This window comes from Fulvia fulva, chromosome 1, assembly GCF_020509005.1.
Source record: "Fulvia fulva chromosome 1, complete sequence".
Classification (NCBI taxonomy): Eukaryota; Fungi; Ascomycota; class Dothideomycetes; order Mycosphaerellales; family Mycosphaerellaceae; genus Fulvia; species Fulvia fulva.
Genome location: NC_063012.1, coordinates 8,992,020 through 9,014,546, shown reverse-complemented (window position 1 = coordinate 9,014,546; position 22,527 = coordinate 8,992,020). Strand labels below are relative to the sequence as shown.

General features: G+C 53.7%; 14 protein-coding genes across 14 annotated transcripts; 8 read left to right on the top strand and 6 right to left on the bottom strand.

The window, feature by feature from the left end:
- Positions 1–483: 483 nt before the first annotated feature.
- On the top strand, positions 484–1,277 carry CLAFUR5_01808 (uncharacterized protein; the record flags this gene model as incomplete). Its single annotated transcript, XM_047900956.1, has 4 exons — positions 484–594; positions 744–839; positions 1,037–1,121; positions 1,228–1,277. 4 exons carry the CDS (start codon positions 484–486, stop codon positions 1,275–1,277), a joined length of 342 nt encoding a protein of 113 aa, XP_047756441.1.
- A 220-nt stretch (positions 1,278–1,497) lies between these two features.
- CLAFUR5_01807 (uncharacterized protein) lies at positions 1,498–2,196 on the bottom strand (the record flags this gene model as incomplete). Its single annotated transcript, XM_047900955.1, has 1 exon — positions 1,498–2,196. One exon carries the CDS (start codon positions 2,194–2,196, stop codon positions 1,498–1,500), a length of 699 nt encoding a protein of 232 aa, XP_047756448.1.
- Positions 2,197–2,380: 184 nt separating this feature from the next.
- Positions 2,381–3,284, bottom strand: CLAFUR5_01806 (Alpha/beta hydrolase nvfD; the record flags this gene model as incomplete). The annotated part of the gene is made up of 2 exons (XM_047900954.1): positions 2,381–2,591; positions 2,644–3,284. The coding sequence occupies 2 exons, from the start codon at positions 3,282–3,284 to the stop codon at positions 2,381–2,383; spliced, it is 852 nt and encodes a 283-aa protein (XP_047756449.1).
- Positions 3,285–4,009: 725 nt separating this feature from the next.
- Positions 4,010–6,039, top strand: CLAFUR5_01805 (Isopenicillin N epimerase component 1; the record flags this gene model as incomplete). Its single annotated transcript, XM_047900953.1, has 3 exons — positions 4,010–4,019; positions 4,086–4,211; positions 4,274–6,039. 3 exons carry the CDS (start codon positions 4,010–4,012, stop codon positions 6,037–6,039), a joined length of 1,902 nt encoding a protein of 633 aa, XP_047756446.1.
- A 606-nt stretch (positions 6,040–6,645) lies between these two features.
- On the bottom strand, positions 6,646–8,080 carry CLAFUR5_01804 (Beta-1,3-glucan-binding protein; the record flags this gene model as incomplete). Its single annotated transcript, XM_047900952.1, has 2 exons — positions 6,646–7,579; positions 7,641–8,080. The coding sequence occupies 2 exons, from the start codon at positions 8,078–8,080 to the stop codon at positions 6,646–6,648; spliced, it is 1,374 nt and encodes a 457-aa protein (XP_047756447.1).
- A 3,216-nt stretch (positions 8,081–11,296) lies between these two features.
- CLAFUR5_01803 (L-arginine:L-lysine amidinotransferase) lies at positions 11,297–12,211 on the bottom strand (the record flags this gene model as incomplete). The annotated part of the gene is made up of 1 exon (XM_047900951.1): positions 11,297–12,211. The coding sequence occupies one exon, from the start codon at positions 12,209–12,211 to the stop codon at positions 11,297–11,299; it is 915 nt and encodes a 304-aa protein (XP_047756444.1).
- A 252-nt stretch (positions 12,212–12,463) lies between these two features.
- Positions 12,464–13,405, top strand: CLAFUR5_01802 (uncharacterized protein; the record flags this gene model as incomplete). Its single annotated transcript, XM_047900950.1, has 3 exons — positions 12,464–12,554; positions 12,608–12,786; positions 12,845–13,405. 3 exons carry the CDS (start codon positions 12,464–12,466, stop codon positions 13,403–13,405), a joined length of 831 nt encoding a protein of 276 aa, XP_047756445.1.
- A 494-nt stretch (positions 13,406–13,899) lies between these two features.
- On the top strand, positions 13,900–14,409 carry CLAFUR5_01801 (uncharacterized protein; the record flags this gene model as incomplete). Its single annotated transcript, XM_047900949.1, has 2 exons — positions 13,900–14,181; positions 14,212–14,409. The coding sequence occupies 2 exons, from the start codon at positions 13,900–13,902 to the stop codon at positions 14,407–14,409; spliced, it is 480 nt and encodes a 159-aa protein (XP_047756442.1).
- A 552-nt stretch (positions 14,410–14,961) lies between these two features.
- Positions 14,962–15,633, top strand: CLAFUR5_01800 (uncharacterized protein; the record flags this gene model as incomplete). Its single annotated transcript, XM_047900948.1, has 2 exons — positions 14,962–15,288; positions 15,340–15,633. The coding sequence occupies 2 exons, from the start codon at positions 14,962–14,964 to the stop codon at positions 15,631–15,633; spliced, it is 621 nt and encodes a 206-aa protein (XP_047756443.1).
- Positions 15,634–16,038: 405 nt separating this feature from the next.
- CLAFUR5_01799 (uncharacterized protein) lies at positions 16,039–16,551 on the top strand (the record flags this gene model as incomplete). Its single annotated transcript, XM_047900947.1, has 1 exon — positions 16,039–16,551. The coding sequence occupies one exon, from the start codon at positions 16,039–16,041 to the stop codon at positions 16,549–16,551; it is 513 nt and encodes a 170-aa protein (XP_047756712.1).
- Positions 16,552–16,720: 169 nt separating this feature from the next.
- On the bottom strand, positions 16,721–17,332 carry CLAFUR5_01798 (Respiratory supercomplex factor 1, mitochondrial; the record flags this gene model as incomplete). The annotated part of the gene is made up of 1 exon (XM_047900946.1): positions 16,721–17,332. One exon carries the CDS (start codon positions 17,330–17,332, stop codon positions 16,721–16,723), a length of 612 nt encoding a protein of 203 aa, XP_047756713.1.
- A 433-nt stretch (positions 17,333–17,765) lies between these two features.
- Positions 17,766–19,637, top strand: CLAFUR5_01797 (Threonine dehydratase, mitochondrial; the record flags this gene model as incomplete). Its single annotated transcript, XM_047900945.1, has 2 exons — positions 17,766–17,978; positions 18,120–19,637. 2 exons carry the CDS (start codon positions 17,766–17,768, stop codon positions 19,635–19,637), a joined length of 1,731 nt encoding a protein of 576 aa, XP_047756706.1.
- Positions 19,638–20,275: 638 nt separating this feature from the next.
- CLAFUR5_01796 (uncharacterized protein) lies at positions 20,276–21,516 on the top strand (the record flags this gene model as incomplete). The annotated part of the gene is made up of 2 exons (XM_047900944.1): positions 20,276–20,950; positions 21,004–21,516. 2 exons carry the CDS (start codon positions 20,276–20,278, stop codon positions 21,514–21,516), a joined length of 1,188 nt encoding a protein of 395 aa, XP_047756707.1.
- Positions 21,517–21,664: 148 nt separating this feature from the next.
- Positions 21,665–22,504, bottom strand: CLAFUR5_01795 (Endo-1,6-beta-D-glucanase; the record flags this gene model as incomplete). Its single annotated transcript, XM_047900943.1, has 1 exon — positions 21,665–22,504. One exon carries the CDS (start codon positions 22,502–22,504, stop codon positions 21,665–21,667), a length of 840 nt encoding a protein of 279 aa, XP_047756704.1.
- Positions 22,505–22,527: the final 23 nt, after the last annotated feature.

Sequence of the window (22,527 nt, the reverse complement as noted above, 5' to 3'; positions counted from 1 at the left end):
ACGAGACTCGGTACGACCGTCTTAGCTCATGCTTTGCAAATATAGCCTTTTCGATCACGCACGTCACTTCTGATCGGGACTATTCTACCAGGAGCAACCGCTGTTTGCACTTTTCTCCTCTCGATGATTCTGGAGGCGTAATGCTTGGCAGCCGCAAGCCACTTCTCTCGTGCCACTTCTGTACAGTGCTGCGCAGTGGTATGGAAATAGCGACAGATGGCTGAGAGATCCTCTCGCTTTTTCGCCCTCGCCGCACCGCAGCGATCAGTAGATGGAATGCTGCGAGAGCACGGTACGTATCGGTAAGGCTTCGTACAGACTATCATGGGGTATGTAGTCCTGCTTCTATCCTCTGTCAGGCTTCCTATCATCATTCCATCTCGGCCATCATACAAAGCAAGCTCAAGCACTTCACTACAGCCTCATCAGCATAAGCATACGTTTCTAAGACATCACAACATCTACATCACAACATCTTCCACAATGCACTTCTCACTCACACTCCTCGCCCTCACGGCAGCATTGACAAGCGTCTTCGCCCTGCCAACTGTTCCTATTCCGGATGACGGTTCTTGGGCTCCTGGGAAGTACGAGGTATGTCAAAGTCTGTAAGACACGGACTGCTCCAGGCAGGATCGAATAAACAGAGGATTCCGCTCTGCAGAGAACTACACTCGCACATCGCCTCCACACACTGTAACCCCACAACTCTCGACTATGACTAACGCTTTTCTCTTGCTCAGGGCCCCGGTACACCTTACGACAATGGGCAGTGGACAGAAGATAAGTACCCAACAAAGCGCGCCGATGATGGAGCCTGGTACCCGGGTAAATATGAGGTACGTCTTGAAGTGGTACATGCCTCGACTGCTTCAGACAGCATCGAATCCTCCAGGAGTTCCTTGCTGCGAGGCGCTAGAAGTCTGCCAACCGACAGTTCTGGCCGTCTCATTCTACAAGTCGATGCTGCGATATGCTAGCTTGAGATGAGGATTCATGACCCTCGAGCATAGCTAACACTCTTCGCTCTAATTAGGGTCCTAACACACCGTACGATGATGGATCTTGGAGCAAGGAGAAGTACCCAACAAAGCGCGCTGATGATGGATCGTGGCAACCAGGTGAGCGGCTAACAGTATGACCTAAAACACTGTGAGACATATCTCACAGTGACATTCCGAATGATCGCAATCCCGCTTCCTGGAGACCCCGACTAACAGAGATTAGGGAAGTACGAAGGCGGCAACACCGGCTACGACAGTGGGAAGTGGGAGTAAGGTAAATAGGAAGGTGGCGAGACTGGCTACGATGATGGCCAGTACCGCGGGTAGAGCGAGGTGATGTTGATTTGGACTATTTTAGCACTGGAGCATTGGCAACTAGGGAGTTGAGGTAGAGGGGTTGGCTTAGGGGACTGTCTATACTGTGTATGTGATCACGAATCATTACGAGGACATATGTGATGTTATGATGTATACACCACCGCTCATCACACATTCACCCAAAGATCGGAACCGGTCTCCGTCCAGGGTCACAAGTGATACGCACACTCTCGGGATCACAATGCTTAACATCCTTCTCTTGATAATACGCACCCGCAAACCCCGCGAACGCAGCGATCTTGGTCGACGCGACAGGGCTGCAAGCCAGCACGTTGAGAGCGAAGCCGCCTCCATTACTTTTGCCTGCGGCGTAGATTCTGTCGAGGTCTATGCAATACTCATCACCAATGTGCTTCAGCATCGCGAGTGTGAAGGGCACGTCGTCAGTTGTAGCAGCCGGGTCGCCTTGCCATTGCTTATCAACACCATTGGGGTATGCTGCAAGCATGTCCGGGTTCACACTGCTGTCTGAGAACTTTGAGAGTTTCTCTTGATGGGCGCCGGATTGGCCGCGGCCGTGGAAGGAGAGGATCAGACCGGTGGGGACATCTTTGGAGTAGGATGTGGGGATGTGGAGGAGGTAGGAACGTGTGAGGCCGTTGGAGGTGGTTAGGGAGATGTTGTTGCTTGAGCCGAGGCCGCCGGTCTTTGTCGTTGCTGGGAGTGTCTTTCCGCAACCGGGACTTCTGCTTATCGCACGTGCGAAGGTGACAAGCGTGCAGACTGCTGAGAGTATCTTCCTGTGAAGCCTTGCCATACTGGCATCAGTACCATGTTCGAGTGGAGGCGCAGGGAGCTCTGAGCTGCTTGGCATATCGAGTTCTGCACGCTCACAAACAAAGGATGTGAAGTGTTTCTTCATTGTCACGTCCTGCAACTGGCCGCTCAAGTGAGACAAAGAGCGCTGTGTACCTACCGATCGGTTGGCAAAAGAAAGGTGTAGAAGTGCTGTACGCCTGCTTGTTTTCACGAAATTGAAGTCGGCCAACGACGCTATCTTACGTCTGGGACCCAGCAAAAGTCGCAGCTTTCTTCAGCACTTCATTCATGACATCCATGAACTCTTTCTCGGCGCTAATGAAGGGAGAATGATTGCAATCGATCCTGCGCAGGTTGAAATCTTTCAGGCCGGCCGTCTCCAAGCGTTTGATGAATCTGGCAACATCTGTGTCGAGTGGCAGAGCCCTATCCTGGTCACAAGCGAGGTATCTAAAAGAGAACGATCAGCAGATGGCGATTGACTCAAGTAGAGATGTCATACGTTACGGATATTTCTTGGTCCGCCCAGCCTCTGTGTTTCGTCTTCGTTGCAAAAGACTCTGTCGCTTGGGGTTTCAGCGTGTTGATGGCCTTCCGGGCCACATCCGGCGGAGTTGTGGCATAAAATTTGTTGTAGGGCTCGAGATGATGCATAAGTCCGTTCTCGAAGTCGAGTGCATGAGGTGTAAAGCCATCGTCCAGCACACTTGTACCCTTCTCCAGAATGATGGCGGCGATGTAAAAGAGATGGACCACACGACCCTTGCTCTCTTCGCCTTTCAAGTCCTCTAAGAGTTCTGCGACTGCCTCGGATCCGTACACGCCGCCATAGCTGTGCATTGCCACCACAACATTCTTGCCGTCATCGACGAAGGACTTGATGGCTTTCTTCGCCATGGCAACATCCGCCGCAAAGACATCGCTGATGGCGGTGTCTGCCGCAGAGGCTGTGGCTGGTGCTTCTACTTCGTAGCCTTGTGCTTGGAGCTTTTCGATGATCGAGCTGTAGTGCGATGGTTGGTGCCACGCGCCATGCAGCCAGACAATAGATACAGCTGGTTTGGTGGTCATGTCGGTAGTGTTGGATTGATAAAAGAGCTGCCCTGACGCGTATGGGGGTCTGCGGCGGCCTTCATGTCGCATATATGGCACTCTGAGCAAGGGCTGAGGGCTGAAGGATGAATGCTAGATGGTAGCAGCTTCGCACGATGGAATCCTGTGCCACGATATCCTACCTCTAGCGGCTGGGCTCGAGCACGTCGACGTGTGGAGTTTTGGTTGCATTGGTCTGGAGTGTCAGGCTATCAGTTCTGAGGATAAGCGAATGTGTACACAGCACCTGCATGTTCCTACTCCATGGCGTGCGCGTGCAGAGGACTTGGGGTTGTAGGGAAAGTCATCGGTAGGCAATCCTGCAGCGGTTTGGAGGCTCCTCCTGCGGTATGAGTAGAGCAATGCTGGCACCATTCATCATTGTTGCCAGACCGCCCTGTCATCACGAGCATGCTGTCAGCGCCACGATGAAGCCGGTGCAGGTCATGTACAGATGAGGTGCCCCAAGGGCGTGATGTTGTCCCTGATGTCTCAGGACTTCGCTGTGCAAAGAATGGGATTTTCCTCGCAGCAGAAGCAGTGCAGGCAGCACTTGCCGAAGCCTCACCCTTGCACAAACAACATCCTTGCCGCTCAGTCCCGAGGGCCGTACCATCTGCCGTATCCCTGACCTGCGTGTCGACATCAGCAAGACAAGCATGCAACGAAGCAGGAGCTAACAACAGGTAAGTCTATCGTAGGTTCTCGTATCATCCCCGCGTATCACCTACTCTCTCCTGCGCCTCCGTCTTCCACATCAAACACAGCAAACAGACATGGCTCTGGGTAAGCTCTTCTACATCTACCAGGAGACAGATGAGGAATACGTGTAGCAAGATTGACGATCGATAGCGACCGGAGTTGCCATAGCAGGCGCGAGTGCTGCCGCAGCTTACCTTGACGCGAAATATCACCTCTCCAAGGACATCGCTGTCATCCGTGAACAGAAACGAGTCGCGAAGCAGGCACAAAAGCTAGGTACACTTGCGACACAGAAGCCCCCCATACGCGACAGACTGCTGATGGTCTCGCGCAAACAGCGAAAGGAAACAGACTCTCCCTATGGTGCCAATTCGAAGAGCAGGCACAAAGACGGACACATCAGCCATGCATATGGTATCGACAACGACCCACCGACCCTGTGACGCGATATACGTGGACAGAGGCCTACGACAACGTCAACAGATTCGCCCACTTCCTTCTTGAGAACGGCGTCCGACCCGGCGACCTCATGGCCACGTACATGCAGAACTGTCCCGAGTTCATGTTCACACTCTTGGGTAGCTGGGCCATTGGCAGTGCGCCGGCTATGCTCAACTCCAACCTGAGCGGGGACGCGCTCATGCACTCGTTGAACATTGCAGGAGCCAAGGTGATATTAGTCGATGAAGATGAAGGAAGCCAGGAGCGTATACAGGCTGTCAAGAGCAAAGTAGAAGAGCTAGGCATGCGCATCATCGTGCTCGACGCAGAGACGAAAGCCAGGATACAGACATTGTCCGCTGAACGACTTGGCGACGAGTATCGTCGAGGGGTGACGTTCGATTTTCCAATCTTTCTGTTCTACACGAGTGGAACGACTGGATATCCAAAGGCTTGCGCATTTCTTACTGGACGAGCGCTGGTGTTGGGTGAGCCTCGACTTCGATCCACAGGCCTGAAGCCCGGCGATGTCTGGTACGACTGCATGCCCTTGTACCATGGCACTGGAGGCACAATCGCGATAGGCTGCATGATCACTGGAGTCACTCTCGCGATAGGACGCAAGTTCAGCGTGCGCAACTTCTGGAGAGACGTTCACGACTCCGGAGCCAATGCTTTCGTGTATGTGGGAGAGACTGCGCGGTATCTACTAGCAGCACCACCCTCACCACTAGACAAAGGCCACAAAGTACGAGCGATGTACGGCAATGGCCTACGTCCCGACATCTGGCAAAAGTTCCAAGATCGATTCGATATCCGCGTCGTCAACGAATTCTTCAATTCCACTGAGGGCGTCCTCTCCCTCCTGAACGTCTGTCGTGGTCCCTTCCACGTCGCCCACGTCGGACACCACGGCGCGATAATGCGACGCCGCTTCCACAACATCCTCGTCCCCGTCCAAATCGACTTCGAAAAAGGCGACACAATCTGGCGAGACCCTGTCACCGGCTTTGCAAAACGCCAACCCTACGAAGAAGGCGGCGAGATCCTCGTCGCATGCCAAAGCGAGAAGGACTTTGCCGGCTATTGGAACAACCCCGATGCAACACACAAGCGCTTCGAACGTGACGTGTTCAGAAAAGGTGACCTCTTCTACCGCACAGGCGACGCTCTCCGCCGCGATCAAGATGGGCGATGGTACTTCCTCGATCGCCTAGGCGATACATTCCGCTGGAAAGCAGAAAACGTCAGTACAGCTGAAGTTGCTGAAGTTCTCGGTCGTTTTCCAGGCATCGTCGAGGCAAACGTCTACGGTACTGAAGTGCCCAACCACGACGGACGGGCAGGGTGCGCAGCACTCTACATCCGCCCAGCAGACAGAGAGAACTTTGATTATGCGGGACTGGCGAGGCATGCGAGGAATGGACTGCCGAGGTATGCCGTGCCCGTGTTTTTGAGGGTGATTAGAAGTCCTACGCCGATGCACAATAATAAGCAGAATAAAGTACCGCTGCGGAAGGAAGGGATTGATCTGGAGAAGATCAGGAGTGGTGAGGCTGGGAGGGAGGATGTTATTTTCTGGCTGAAGCCTGGCACGGACAGGTACATGCTGTTTGAGCAGAGGGATTGGGAAGACATCGTTGCTGGGAAGGTGCGACTATGATGAATGAAGCATCCTGCACCACACTGCGAGTTGTACGACCCTGTAGCATACCGTCGACACCAACTATCGCCTCAACAGCCAGCGCATAATACCGTTGAGCGATAGAAAAGCTGGACAAAACACAGTGGAGTTGGTCGGCGCGCCACGTGCATGATCCCTGCGTTGAGAAAAGCTCCGATAAGAGGGCCTTCAGGCTTCTGTCTAGAGCAACTCTCAGCTGCATGTCTATTGCGATATGACAACTTTGATTGATTCTGGTGCGAAGTTTGATGGACGATAGCTGCCAGGTGCGACGCGCAGTGTCATATCTCCTCATGCTGCTGGGATGTTCCGGGTGGAGTCAGCAACCTCCGAGGTATTCTCATTCAATGCCCCTCTGAATAGAGCCAGCGGCTTGTGTAAATCTGCGCATTATGCCAAGGGTATGTGATCAAACGCCGCTTCTATGGTATCTCGCCCTCCATCAACACTCGTCCAGTAGCTGTGCTGCTTATGTTCACGCATCGCTTCGTAAGTATACAATTCCCCCCCTTCCTTCTGCGCCTCGACCCTACCCAAGAAACTCCAAGCTATGCAAACGCCAAAGAATGTGAAGCCTGGCTGGACTTACTGGCAGCCATTGTAGCCCTGTTGCTGCCACATCTTCACGCTCTTCACCTTCATCTCGCCATTCTTCTCCCACGTGGGGTACCACTGGTTACGTGCGTTCCAGAAGTCCCGCTTGGCAGTGCTCGAAGCGTCGACCCAAGGCTTGCTGGCTTTTCCGTCTTGAAACCAGCCGTTGGTGCCGCCGACGGCGACGTTGAGGATGAGGTAGAAGTTCTGGTCGAAGGGCGTGCTGTCGCGACCGGTCTGTGACCAAGAGTCGACGAGACGTGTGCCGTTGGCGTTGGAGACGGGGAAGTTGCCCTTTTGCCAGAATGGCTTGTCGAAGTTTGTATAGAGGACTTGGAGGAGACGGGTATCGATGTATGTGAAGATGTACTTCTCAGTCCACTCCATGCCGTAAACGTGGAAGCCGGACGAGTACGTGGTGTGCAGAGCCTTGCGATTTATGTTGTTTCGCCACCAGGCGTCGTTGTCAGCGTCGGGTCCCCAGTGAAGCGCAGAAGAAACGACATCGTTACCGCCCATGGGGTAGGTGTAGTTGTTGCCGCGCGACTCCATGATGTCGATTTCACCAGAGGCTGGCCACTGACCGTACGTCTCGTTGACTGGCAGAAGCCAGATCGCCGGCCAGAGCCAGTCGCCGTCGGGAATTTGTGCCTCGACCTCGACGCGACCGTACTGAATCTTCGCGCCTGCCTTGGTGCTGAGGCGTGCAGACTTGACAGGGTTGACAATGGTGCCGTTGGTGGTGTTGGTCACGGCGACACAGTTGGACCAGACATCAGACGAGCAAGTGCCGTCCATGGTAAGGTTGATAACATTGTTCGATTCGACAAGCTTTTCGTCCTGGAGAGTCGGCTTGATGTGGAGCATCCCATCTTTGATGAATGCATTCTCGTCGGTGGTGGTAGTCTGCTCGAATTGTCCGTTGCTGTAGGTGATTGTTAGCGATTGGGCGTCGGTCGCATCTTCCGAACTGGGCGATCACTTACCCAAATCCACCGACTTCAGCCTCCTTCGTCCAGATCTTAGGATCAATGCCGTTGGAGAAATCCGTGTCCAGCACTGGACAGTAGGTGTGGTTGTTGGAGACCTTTTGTAGTCCTTCGTAGATGAGGAATCCGGCAAGGCCGATACCGATGATCATGCCGATGACTGGCAATATCCACACCCACTTCTCCTTTGGATCCTTCTTCTCGAGCCATGGCTTCTCAATGTCTCCCTTGTTGATGCGTCGTGAGTGGAAGTACCTTGGAGGAGGTGCTTGATGGACGCCGGTCGATGAACCCATCGCAGACGCCGGCATTGAGCCATATGGAGACTGGAATGGATTCGATGGCACAGGCGCGATGTCCTCGCTGGGATCGCTGTCGGGTGAGCCAGACCTTGTGTGAGTGGCCGTTGTGGTGGCCGTGCCATGACGGAAGCTCATCTTTGTGTTGATGGCTGCCTTAAGCAGCGATGATTGTTTTGAGGCAGGAAACAAGTTGCAGTCAATGCTGTCAAGTATACACAACACCAGTATCGAAGATGACCAACAAAGTAACGGGAAGAGAGGGCGCGCCTGGAAGAATACCCTTTCTCGTAGATCGTCAACGCTCCGGGCTCGTGGATGTTTGACTCCTGCTCGAGCGCCGTTAGACCAGGTGTGTCTAATCGCAAGCCCGGCACGGCAGCTAAATTGTTGGCGACAGTAGTGGTCGAACCGTCTGCATCGCTGAGCCCAGATCTCGTCATTGAGACTGACCGTTCCCAGCAGCAGAGTTCATGTTTAGGTGGGTGGGACTGAATCGTTTCCAGACGGAGACGCACTAGAAGGAATGACTGCTGGATTGGGTCGAGGTAAGGTTGCGGGCTAGTTCTAGAAGCCGTCAGCGTGAAGCTCAATTATCCTGCTACTTCTCATTCGGCCGCCATATCACACGCCCCTGTCTTGCCTGGAACGCGGAGGGCGAGTTGATGCGGATAGCGACAGCAGCCCTGGCTCTGTGCCCGATCTCGACCTCGCAGGAGCGCTGGAGATGCTCGTCGGTCGCGATGGCCTACGGGAACATGCCTCGTACCGTGTCGCATCGCAAGATGGCGCCCTGAAAGTTGGCTAGTCGCGGGCAAGCCACCTGCTGGCAGACGGCGATGATGGTAGTAAAGCGCAGATGGCCATCGAGCTGATTAAGCGTAGCGACCGAGCGCTAGCCACACCGGAGTACGAGCTTGCGAGTACGTAGGTGAGGCGTCAGCGAGGGAGTGAAGCTCTATACCAGCCCTGAACTAGCCTTGGCGCCCGCTCTGATTTGGTCAACTTTCAAGTTTTAGGGTCACGTGACCTACCGCACTGTGCCTGTTGGCGAACTCGCAAACATATACTCGTCGCTAACGCCTATGTCGTCGTATAATAAGCACTGTACGTCGGGTAGCGGTAGCGTGGATCGCACGCTACTTTGCAGTCTAGAAGGGTTGGCAGAGAGCTCCACTCCGCTACGCTTACCTTTGGAGGTTCACAACCGCCAACAGCACATTTTATCACGGCGGGCTTCGTACCCAACCGCTTGTGGCCTGACGAAACACTTTCCTTCGACAAAGTCTGAGGCGTCACTAAGGCGACAAGGGGACGCTTGCACGGCTTGCAATGTCACTACGAAGCTCTGCGCGCAGTAGCACCACGCGACGTCCAATGTTGCCGCGGAACTTGGAGGAAGCTGTTGTGCTGCCAAGACACGGCCTGGGCTCTTGAGTCTTGAGTCTTGAGTCTTGACAAGATCTAGGAGGTACGGGCCGCTGCAGATGGCGACATGCCGAACGCGCCTTGCCGCATTGGCATACTCCGGAGGTCTCGCCTTCGACTTCGACCACAACCAATGATCATCGCCGTGCGGCTGTTCCCATACACTCTCCACAGAGGCATCTCGAGAGCGTGCCGAACCAGCATAGGCGTTTGATGAAGGTGCAGAATGCTGCTAGCTGTCACCGTAAGGACAGACATGTCTTACCAGGATCACCATGTGGTGGACATGCTGGCGCGGAGAGGGAAGACGTTCCATCAAACATTCAACGCCTCCAGAACACCCAAGTGCATACATATTCACCGATCGCTACTGAACCCGATAGACGAGTCGCTCGGAGATCTACGCAACCGCAGCAACCGGGCTCGTCTCCGATAGCCCTTTTCTCTCCACTTGCAAATGGTCCATTCCGGATCACCACTTTTCTTCTGCAGAAAGACATGCACCACGGGCCATGGCGTGCAGAGTACGTCTCTACACTCTCGCTGTCGAATCTCCCTCACAGGCTGCAGGAATGGCCCAAAGGCAATCGCTCAGACCGGCAAGACGGCGCTGTGTTTCCGTCTGATTGAGGAAAAGGTTCCTGGACACTGGACACTGCCCGTTGCGGCGCATGTGGCTTGTTGCTAGCGGCACACCTTCGGCGAGCGGCAGATTCATCAGCCCAGCACTTCCACAATCATCACGGCGAGACACATTGCAGGTTATGGGGGTCATCGTGCTCGTGCAGTCCCACGCGATGCGCGAGGTCGAACACTGTTCGAGCAGTTGGCAGGGCCAGACTAACGTCCCCAGCATTTCAGAAGTGCGCTCTCTTGCGAAGCACGTCGGCAGAGATCCGAGATTTGATGACGAGATGGAACGACCGGGTTCGTGTTCTGCAGCGGCAGGAGGCTCCCGATTCGCTTATTGACGAAAGAGGCGCCGAGAAGCTGGGCTTGATTCTGCGGCGGACCGAGACACGGCATCGTTCTTGGAAGCTCGACCAAAGTCCTCCTCGCTATGCTTGGAACCGCCGAAAGGTACTTGCGAGACAACCTATGACACCAGCCATCCAAGCCCGATGCCACCCGGAGGGTTCCAAGACCGTCCCATGGCTGAGGTACACATCCCATACCAGATTCGAATGCCGGACTCCAGGAACCTGGACACAGCCCAACTCATGGTGAGACCGGTACCAGCACAACTCTTCAGTCTGGCCGGCGTGCTGACAGTACACTCTTGCTCCCTCGAATCCTTGCCTCAGACACATCGCTACCTATTTTCAGGCTTCGAGCTGGACTGTGAACCTCAACATGCTTCAAAGCATCCCTGTCAACTTCATCCAAGAGATGACTTTCGCACGCAGGTGCTGGCGGTCCAACTGTTCAAAGGACTCCCGATGCCTTGGGACAACAATGGCAACAGCTTGCTATGAAAGCATCTGCAAGAATCCACGCTTGCGGACACTGCGGTACGTGCTGCCCGATCGCGCATATTCCACGTGTTGTAGATGGCTGCTGCACGAGAAGCTCAGGGTTCAGTCTTTGCAGGACCTTGCTCGGGGGAGTAACACAGAGCGTGAGTAGCACGCTGGCACGTTGGAGAGAAAGAATTGCGCCAGCGAGATCTCGTCGAGGCAATGCAACATTCGCATCCCATGAAATGATGATGAGGAACCAACCACTTGACAATCCGCAGCTCGACAGAGGTTATTCACTGACTGCGAACTAGATCTACCGAAGCACAATGACATGACCCTCCTATGCTATTCACATGCTGAAACGGCAAGGGAATAGGCTCCATTCCAAACTTGGTGCGAAGCCGGTCTGCGAACTGGACATCGTTCTCTTCCACAAATATTCGACGCTCATCAAGACTCAGCGCATTTAGCACCAACCACGGCGAGCACATGTACAGAGGCGCACGATCGGGTCGATCTTCCTCCTCGGGGTCAAAGGATACGCATAGAGCTCCCAGTTGCTGAAGATCTCGTGATGGCGAAGCTCCTCCTCGGTCACCCTCTTTGGATTATAAACCAGGATGCCTTGTCGAAGAGGCAGAAGTGTAGCGTCGATATGCATGGCTTTTGGATCGTCCACCTCGAGTACCTCAACGGTATATCCGTCGGGAACGACAGCTCGGACGTATTCGACGCCCTTACGATTGGTCACGTTGCTCAATTGGCAGATGATCGTTTTGCCGAACCGCATGAAATCAGCAGCATCGAACGCCGGCCGGCTGTTGTTGATAGCCCAAGGGCCAGAGCCATCACTCAATGCGCCATTGATGAGACCACTATCGTCTTTGTGCAACTTGTCCTTTCCACGGTAGATGGTGTCGTGACCCAGTATGCTTGGTGCTCTGCAGATCCGTCCGGCTGCAGAACTTCCTGCGTGGTCCAGCCCTGACAACATTTCCGAATACGCAAGGTCAATTTCATTCCGCCGACAGCCCCAGGCAAAGTGAGCCTCGATCAGTGTGTTTCCGACAGACATCAAGCCATCTCGCGGCATGGATCCTGTGTAGCCGCCGACATCGCGCCAGTTGATCTCTTTTGGTCTGAGCACCTTCACACCATGTTGTTCCAGGACTGCGGCGAAGTTTCTAAGCTCTCTCTGGGCATTGCTGACGATCTGCTCAGGAAATGGATTGTCCTTCTTGAACTCCTTCCAGTACTGTTTCGGCATCGTCGCAGAGATTATATGCTCTGGCTCGGAAGGGAACATCGAGTGTTCTGCTCTGCCAAGAATGACCGCTTTAAGCGGTGACCATTCGTTGTCCGCATGTATCTCGGCAGCCATCATTGGAAGAGACAATGTTAACTGCCAACAAGAAAGTCACCGTTTAAGTACTGATCAAAGGCTAAAGTAACGCTGCATACCGCAAGAGCTGTCCTGAAAGAGCTGTTGCAGATCTATCGTATCCGGCTAGTGTTATGCGCACCATTGGGCATTGGCAATTGGCCCTCGTGGCTTCGAGTTCTCTTCGGCGAGAGGCACCAGACAGTCAATGCACCAATAGACACGCGGTCACCGTGCGATATCACCGCGGCAATGGATGTCTGCGCCAGACAGCCATTAGCACACTCTCGCAAGGAGCCAATGAAAGTGCTTGGTCTGGGTCTGCCACGTACAGGAACAACGTGTTCGTGCAGCTACACGAGTATACGGTAACCATGTGCTAAATCCTTACAACAGCTCTCTGTGCTGCCTTGCGATTTCTCGGCATCTGCCCATATCACTACTCCGAAATTCCAAAGAACCTGCACGATCGACACTATCAGCTGAGGCTCGAAGCAGTCCAGGCAAAGTATGATCACACTGGACGTCGGTGGAACGGCAGGGAAGATTTCGACCGCGTTTTGTGGAACTACGATGTATGCCAACTCAGGCTTGGCACATATGGGACGCAGGACTCACGTTGTGATATTCCAGGCTGTCTCAGACGATCCTTGCTGTCTTTTCACAGATCAGCTCGTGGCCGCATATCCAGAAGCCAAGATAATCCTCACAACCCGGACGAATGCCAGCATCTGGTTGTCCTCGATGGAGGGCTTCATCCTCAAGATCCTGCAGTGGCGCTACGCGTACTACCTATTGGGGTTCTTCGATCGCGAGTCCACGAAGCCGAGCATTGAACTTCTCCAGTGTACCACTAGCGTGCTGTCTGGAGGCAGGTGTCCGACCTCGCATGCTGGGAAGATGGCAATGCTCGACTATTATGAGCAACAAATCAGTCATGTGAAGATGGCGGCATCCAAGTCAAACAGGCCGTTTCTAGAGTTCCGGCCAGAAATTGGTTGGAAACCGCTTTGTGACTTTCTGGGCCTGCCGGTGCCGATGGTCAAGTACCCGCACATGAACACCTCGTACGACGCCATGAAGGGTGAGCGGAGAGAGGACAGGGGCAGATGGAAGGTCGTTGCCTACAGGATGGTAGTTCCGGTCATTCTGACTGTAGTAATTAGCATGTATACATGGTCACAGTACTGTTGAGAGACGGCTAGAGAAATCTCCCAGCGACATGGAACGACCAATAGCATACTGGTTAGCCTTTGTCTTCTGCAGCGATGTGCTTTGATCTACAGCTGAAAGAATAGATAGCAAACACAGGTGACAGTGTGTATAAGAGAAGACTTTTGTTGTGTCAGTCTTGACGATCGAGAATTTGACCCGCGTACATGCATTGATCCACTGTTGGCCACTAATACACTCTCTATACTCTATAACAGACTAAATTTGAGCCTCGAGTCAAAGACAATTGTGTTTGTTTTATCCGAGTAGCCCAATATGCAGTGTTGGATGCAAGAGTTGGTTGCGAGAAGGGTAGGGTGAACGTTGCGACGTCGGTGAATGCGAAGCTTGACACGTGTCAGTTTTCTGTCACTAGCCGCGCAACTCACAAATGGCACTAAAGGTTCTGAACTCGAAGCAAGACTTCTCTTCTACTTCCTCCGACATCAGACATCGCGACTCTACAATACCTCGCCATGTCTTCCACCACCTCGAAGGGCGTCTCTATGGGCAGTGTCTTCTGCGAGGACAACAGCCACAGCAACATCCCGGCACACGCGCAAGACTTCGTGCGCGCCAAGTGCCCACTGCCAAAGATGTCAGTGGAAACGAAGGGCAGCGACGGCCAATACCACGGCCGCGCCGTTCACCGCACAGCTGTGAAGCAGCATCAAGTCGATCGGTATCATGCCACCGCCAAGAAGGAGTGGGAGAAGCTAGAGAAGGAGAATTTGGAGGCTGGCGTTCTGGGCTTGAAGGTGAGCTTGTTGTCCCGGCATCGTCAATAGATCGAAGCTGACTCCAATGAGACAACACAATCCATCAACACAGCTGAGGATGATGACTCCAGCGACGAGCAGTTCGAGGAGATTGACAGGGCGGAGGCTATGGGTGCTCCTACCAATGCCAATGCCGGTGCAAAGCAGATGGGTGGTTCAAAGAGGTCTTGGGCCAGCAAGATCTGGAGCAAGGTGACCGGAGATTAACGACATAATATGAGCTGAAGCAGGGGCGTTGAGCATGGCCGATCACGGGGCGATTGAGACCAATGGGTGCTGCAGAAGAGGCCTTCGGTATCCTTTCCTACAACACCCACCTTGTCACTCATATTCTCTTGTTACATTCCTACACTCTTTGGCACTGAGTATATCGATTGGTCCACGTTGTAGACACGTACATTTGGTACCATCCGTGTGGACATGATGTTTGTCAAGCTTTGACCGCTGCATATGAAGACAGAGCAAACCCTCCGCTCGTGCGATATCTTGATGCTTGTCTTGCTGGCTTACACTGCTTCGTAATGTCCTCAGGGTGCCCACATTCGTTCTATAGAATCTCGCTATTCAGTCCGCAATTGGGTATCCGTGTATAATTCCAGTTGCATCAGATTTCTCGGTGCTGAGTGAACGCAAGATCCTGTCACATGCCGGACTCCGTTCAGCATCACCACTAGCGGCCGCACAGAGCAAGTCGCACTTTGTAACTTCACACATCTAATTGATTTCAATCCATAACACAGTTTCAGATTCATCACCAACATGGATCGCAATAATCTCAGCAAGAAGCGGCAAACCCCTGACTGGGTCCACGAGATGCCCTGTGGAGACAAGAGTCACGCCCACGAGAATCCCATCATCGAGGCCGCTGCACGCGCGATCTGCCGCCTACCTAAGCTCATCATCGCTCGCAAAGTCGATGATGTTCACCAGGAATCACCGGAGCACCGCAACTCTGTTACTCTGGAGATGGTGGCTCGTGTACAGCTTGAGGCGGAGCGCTTGGTCCTCGAGCAGGAGCAGTGTGAGGTTGTCGAGACCAAGCAGGAGGAGCCGAAGGGCGCTAAGCAGGCCCACCAAGATCAGAGGGTAAGCGTACGCCACGCGTCTCGGGTCATTCACGCTGCTAATCCTGTTCAGGTGCAAGGTGCTCAACAGACCGATGCGTTGAACACGACCAAGGATGCTCTCGAGGACGATGAGGTGGAGGCGGAAGGCGCAGGCGCAGGCGGCGTTAGCGTGGGACAGTTGGAGAATAGCGCTACCGGCGAATGGGAGACGTTGGACCTGAAGGACGCAGCGGAGCAGAGCACCGACTCTGGCCCCGATGTCGAAGACTGGGACATCATCGGCAGGGGCGAAGTCGTTGCTAACGAAGCCTACATCTACCGACAAGTACAGTCAGCCCAGAAGAAGGGCTGCGTCTTAACATAGGCTGCAATACGAGATAGCCCAACTCGACGCAATCATCCTCTCTTAGATCCATAATGTCAAGTGGTCATGCAACACAGCCATGAATGCTCGCGCATCGACTCACCGAATCGCCACAATCTCACACACACTGTCTGTACCAACGTGAGAAGTTTTCCACGTCGCACGTCTTTTCTCTGGCCTCTGAAACGTTCGCAAAGGCGAGCCTCCCCGAAGGGCCTCCAGAATCAGTCGCCTTTGGTGCCGCGACAGCACGATCCAAGCGCCATAGTCCATGATGTAGATCTTTGACCAAGACGTAACACTATCTAGATGAACTTCCAATAGTGAACACGTTGCCTTCAGCATTGCCGCTGTTATAAGAGTCCTCTTCACCCGGTAAATAATTGACCAGTGGTCGTAACAAGCATGGGTGGTCTACCAAACGGACACAACAGAGACTCCGCACACAGGCCCGCCACGCCAGCAGGAACGACGAACAGCCCTCCATACCTAAGGCGGGGAGCAATCGTGCCAGGTAACCCTTCTTCCGAGGACGAAACGCCAGAGTTGAACAGAAGACGAATGCAAGACCCATTCGTTCCCCCATCGTCCGACCCAACGGAGGAACGACGCCACGCACAAGACTATCCACACGCTGCTTATTGCTTATCATGCCGGGACATGCGTGCAGGTGAAGGCACACTGGAGTTCCTCGGTGTTTTCGAAGATGCGGAAATCGCCGACGACGAGGCCATAGGTCACGGACCAAGAGGTATTGAGTATAAGTGGATTGATGTAGAAGACTCAGCGGATCGTGGTGTTCGTACAGCTTGGGTATGGATCGACGGCGAGGACTTGACAGTCTCGTTCACTGTTCGTCGTCCGGTGTCGGATTGGCGGGATCCGCATGGTAGCGACGAGGAAATGGACGACTTTTGACGTCAACGTTATGTCCAGTCGGTAGTCACAGAGCCACCCTGTCGAGGGGCAGATGGAAGCGAAACGTGACCTTCATGACTCTGTACAGTACAATCTGCCATCGAAACATCCATGATGCTGAGCCCATGCCTTGGAAATTACAGCGTCAAAAAATGTGCCCCAAGTGCACTTATCTCCTCCTCTCCCATAGCTCTGCTGCAGCATCTAGTATCCTTCCCGGCCTCCTCCTTTCGCTCTCTTCCAGCGCACTCCTCACTTCACCAAACCCACCCTTGTTTTGCCCTGCTTGCTTCTTCTGCTGATCTTCCAGCGCTCGCGTCTCAGTCTCCGAGTACTGCTGCTTCTCCGCCGTCCTCCCCTTCATCAGCCTATCCCGTATCGCCCTCAATTCCTGCTCCTCCTGGTCCCTGACCTCCAGTTCTCGCAACCACGCATCATGCCTTTCCTTCTTTTTGTTCTCCTCCACACGTCCATCGTACTCCTTCCTCTTACTACGATCGCCTTCATAGTATGCGGAGCCTAAGACCATGGCCAGAATGGTGAAACCTTGGGCATAGATACGTCGTCGGAACATGCGATTTGTCCGATACTTGTCGCCGGACTTTATGCTTCGTGTCGCTTCGTATAGTGCCCACACTGTGAGGGCGCAACCGAGAGGGATCAAGGGCTCTTCCTTGAGCCGGCGCTGCATCTTGGTCCATCCTGACTCTTGGTAGAACTCGTCGTCTCCGTCGAAAGAGCTAGGCGGTGGCGGTGTGTTGATGTTGCCAGGGACGGACATGACTGGGGATGTCGCGTGCTCAATGCACGACTTGAGGAAGGTGCTATGGGCTTTCGCCTTGCGAGGAAGCCTCTATGTTCCCAGACTATAACCTGGTCTGGTGCTCTTTGTGTTCACTTGGACTTGGTGCATTTGTGGTGGGTCTCTTGATCTCTGGCGGGGGCTCGAGGGGCGAGTGCAGTATGGTAATGGTAATGGTCGGGTAATAGCATGAGGCATCGCAAGCTGCAGAAGTCAATGATGTCGTTCTGAGCTGGCGGGACCCGTGCATAAACTTATGCAGGGTCTGTGCACGCTATGAACGCGTCTCCCAGAATTTCGACTCACCCACCGATAGACACATGTAAGATTACGTTCCGACATATTGCCATCGACTGTCATATATCGACCTCGAACAGCAATCAACGTGGCCTAAGCTGTCCATCGAGGCATCATGGCTACTGAACAAGACAGCGAGACGTCCAATGGCACCGCCACACCAGAGACCAACGGCACACACACTCCGACCACGCCAAAGCCCAAACACACAGCATTGGCATTGACGGAGTACTCGGCAAACCCATCGCCTCCCCCGAAGACACCAAATGAGAAGCCACTTCACGCTGGTGTTCCTGGGCATCTCCTATTGCCAAATGGCCACCCTGATGTAAGCCACCTCTCTTCTCGTCAACACATCGGGCGTGGCTAGCTCGGCGCAGCTCACTCTTCTGCATTGCTCTGTGTAACCACCAGAACCCTTCATCTCAAGCACGATCCAGCCCTTGGAACCACACTGACGACGTCGCAGTACATCCGATTGATCACCACTGCAAAGGTATACGATGTGGTCGAACAAACTCAGCTGTCTCACGCCGTCAACCTGAGCAACCGATTGGAGACAACAGTCATGCTGAAGCGAGAGGATCTGCTTCCCGTCTTCTCCTTCAAGCTCCGAGGTGCTTATAACAAGATGGCTCATTTGAGCCAACAAGAACGATGGAAGGGCGTCATTGCGTGCTCTGCTGGCAACCATGCCCAAGGTGTTGCATTCTCCGCTCGAAAGCTCCAAATCCCCGCCACCATCATCATGCCATTAGGCACACCCGCAATCAAGCACCAGAACGTGTCCCGACTAGGTGGAAACGTAGTCCTGCATGGAGCTGATTTCGACGAGGCCAAGGCTGAATGCAACCGGAGGGCAGTGGCTAACGGCCTGACCATTATCCCTCCCTTCGATGAGCCCTATGTCATTGCCGGCCAGGGGACTATTGGCGCAGAGATTATTCGTCAAGCGGATCTTGACAAGCTGGAAGCAATCTTCTGCTGCGTTGGTGGTGGAGGTCTCATCGCTGGAACAGGTGCCTACATCAAGCGCTTTGCGCCACATGTCAAGATCATCGGCGTTGAGACATATGACGCGAATGCTCTGGTCCAGTCACTGAAGCTCGGCAAGCGCGTCACGCTGCCAGAGGTCGGTCTATTCGCTGATGGTGCAGCTGTCAAGACTGTGGGCGAGGAGACGTTCCGCATCTGCCAGGACGTTGTGGACCATGTCATCCAGGTCGACACTGATGATATCTGCGCCGCCATTAAGGACGTGTTCGAAGACACACGATCTATATTGGAGCCAGCTGGAGCACTCTCCTTGGCAGGACTCAAGAAGTATGTGGCTGCCAACCCATCGTCAGATACTCGCCGACAGCTTGTTGCGGTCGCTAGTGGAGCCAACATGAATTTCGACCGCCTACGTTTCGTCGCCGAACGTGCAGCTATCGGAGAGAGGAAGGAAGCACTACTATCTGTTACCATCCCAGAGCGTCCTGGATCTTTTGCCAAGCTGGTCGAAACAGTCAACTCGATGGTAGTGACCGAGTTCTGCTATCGATACGCCACCGAATCTGCTGCCAATGTCCTCATCGGTATCCAATGTTCAGCCACAACTAGAACTCGCGATGTCCAAGATCTCATTCAGCGTCTTGAGAAGGAGGGCATGGCCGCACGCGATATCAGTGCAGACGAGCTAGCTAAAGGCCACATCCGCTACTTGGTGGGTGGTCGAAGCAATGCTGAGCACGAGAGACTATTCGCTTTCGAATTCCCAGAAAGAGGCGGTGCGCTCTACAAATTTTTGACGACTCTACAGCCTGGCTACAACATAAGCCTCTTCCACTACAGGAACTATGGCGGTGACATCGGCAAAGTCCTTGCTGGTATACAATGCCCGCCTGGCGAAGAGTCAGGGTTGGAGCAATTTTTGCGCGAGTTGGGCTATGGCTACACCGAGGAGACGGACAATGAAACGTACAAGATGTTCATGCGACCGTGAAATCAATAGCATGTTCTGTACGAACATGACATGGTGCTTGAAGATGTCAACACTCTAGTCTGCTCCGCTCCACAGCACGCTATGTACACCGGGGGTCGGTCGATCCACGGCACGGTCTCGGTTGGCATTAACCGCAAGACAAGACTGACCGTTTGCATCCGAGGCCAACGCCAGGCGTAGCCCAAGTGTCGATACACCGCCACTCATACCAGGACGTGCACTACTGATGTTTCCATCGAGGCCTGCAAGCATGGACAGCTCAAGCTTCATGACTCTGAGAGCGAGCATCGACATCTTTCGATCAGGTTACGACATGCAGATTAACCAGTACCGCGTGTGAGGCCTGATCGCTGGAGTCCACGAGATGTTGTTCGGCTGGGGAAGGCTTAGATGCTGCGTGCGTGCGAACAGTAGGAGGCACTTACACGTGCTGCAGCTCACGGCCTGTAGCACACGTGGCCGCGAGCGCAGGCAAATACATCTACCTGCTGTGATGAGTGGACTAGAAGAGGACATCCAACGACACTTGATTCCTCGATCCACCAACATACAGCCATACGGCGAGTGTACCGCAGCTCAGCATCGCATAACTACCAGACCAGCACACATACCACAGCCACTCCCATTGTCTTTGCATCATGCCTCCAGTCGTGCTTGAACCTACTAGAAGACGACGCATGGGCACTGCAGTGGCCACACTGTGGGTTGTGGTCTCTTTCCTGTGCCTCTTATGGGCGAACCGCAAGCACAATGAGCTCCGCCAAGAGTCCAGTCTTGATCGCGTGGACAACGCACCTCTGCCAGTGGTACAACCACAGTCGCCTGCTGAGCTGAACCGCCTCGAAGTCGCAGACGTGAACCTATACTCGCCACTTATCAAGAGAATCGCCCAAAGCGACACAGAGCCAGACTCGGACTCGGACGATGAAGATGAAGATGACGAGGACGAAGATCAGGAAAGCGATGGTGCGGGCGGCGGGGATCCCAACGAGACCTGGCCCAAACAAGTCGCTCGTGGTTGTCAGCTTGTCGAATTGATGAAGACCAAGGATTCTGAGCTCGAAGCAAAGCACAGGACACCTTGGAACAGCTGCAATCAACTGGAGCAATATGGTTGGGAACTCTCGAAGGATACGACAGGAGATCTTGGTGCTCATCCCAACGCCGATGAGCAGAAAGACTCTGTCAACTCGGCACTTGGAAAATTGGGAATACCACAACTACCATCCGAGCCGAACGATCAGTCAGGCGGGTGGCAGAAAGTGGCATGGATACACAGCCGTCAGTCCACCGTCAATGGCGTCACCTACCCGGTAATGTTCGCTCTATCGAGTGGCCCACGAGATATGTTACTAATACCACCAAGGCCACAGGAGCATACATTATCAATTACTACAACCCCGGCTCGGGCATTATCATTGCAGCCAACGTGAAGTCGGCAGCTAAGATGAGACCTGATCTGCCGAAAGATCAGCTCGTTCCCCTTGGGCAATGGTCCGATATCACAGCGTTGACCTGGGCCGACATGTGCCAAATCCATAGTCAATCTTGCCGCACACTCAGGTACGTCATGCACATCAATATCGCCGGCGATGTGGCTGGCGAGATCTTACCGGAAGTCATCGACAAAGAGCTCGATGAGCTTGGTTCGTACGATGATGCCGTGACAGTCCTCGGTATGCCAGACTCCGACAAGGCTCGTGCTGCGATCGGCTTTCCAAACGGTAGGGGTGTGGGATACTTGCTGGTCCAACATAAGGCCATGTTCGGTGACACCAGGACAATACGAGAGATCAAAGTCTGGAACTCGAACAATGGAGTGCAGGAGCAGATGTCGTTCTTCAATGAGGTGCCGAACATGCTCTACAGTTTTTCATGAGCAGGATTCTGCGGAGGAGTCATAGGCGGCTGAGCACCTGTCTCCATCTATGGTGCACCTTCCTGGTCACGGCACCTCTACTCTCAAACGACTACCAAGAAAAGCCTGCTTTGAAGCGTACGTTATCTGCATAAGTCAAACAAACACATTAACGATGCCTTCCATGCCTCGCCCGATGACTCTGCAACATATCCCTCACCAGCACATTCTGCTCATTTGTACACTCATCCTTGCCACTTATTGCACTCAACAAACTTTGCTGCACAAAATGCGTAGCATGCGGGACCGGTAACAACGGCGTTGTCGAAGTCGAAGCAGTCGACGTCGGTGCAGCAGTCGTGACAGGTGGCAAGACACAGGTCTCATTTTTCCTCGCTCCAATGGGGCCCGTGCTATTCGTCCGATTGGCATGCGCGAAAGGATAGGCCATCGTCGAGTCCGTGTTATTCTTCGGAACGTTTTCGTCGGCTGGGATAAGCCAGGTCGTTACAGTGGAGCTGGGAACAACTCCCTCCCATACATTTCCACTCCCTGTGAACGACAGCCGTACATTCTCCGTTCGGTTCATATTGTTCACAAATACCACGGCCCAGGACTTATCAGGATTCCGGACTGCGATGTTATTGAACTGGTTCGGCGAGAGATTGTCGCCTTCATTCCCTTTCGTGACTTGGACATTCTGCCCGCCTCGGCGAATGAAGCAACTGAACTGTCCTACCATGTAGTAATCATTCGTCTTCAAATATTCTGTTGAGGAGTTAACGATAATCGCACCCTGAGAGCCAGCGCAGCCACCCCAGGGCGCATGAGGACCAAAGTCCGGATCTGTGGCCATTACCCACATCGTCGCCCCTGAGCCGCCGTTCTGGACGGACGGGATCAAGGCATTGGCCACGCCCCAGTTCAGGCCGAGGGTTGTGGGAAGGTACGTTGAGCACTCTGTCATAAACTGGGGCGTTTCTGGGTATGCTTGACGAAAGTCTGACATGACGGTGTAGTTGGCTAGGTATG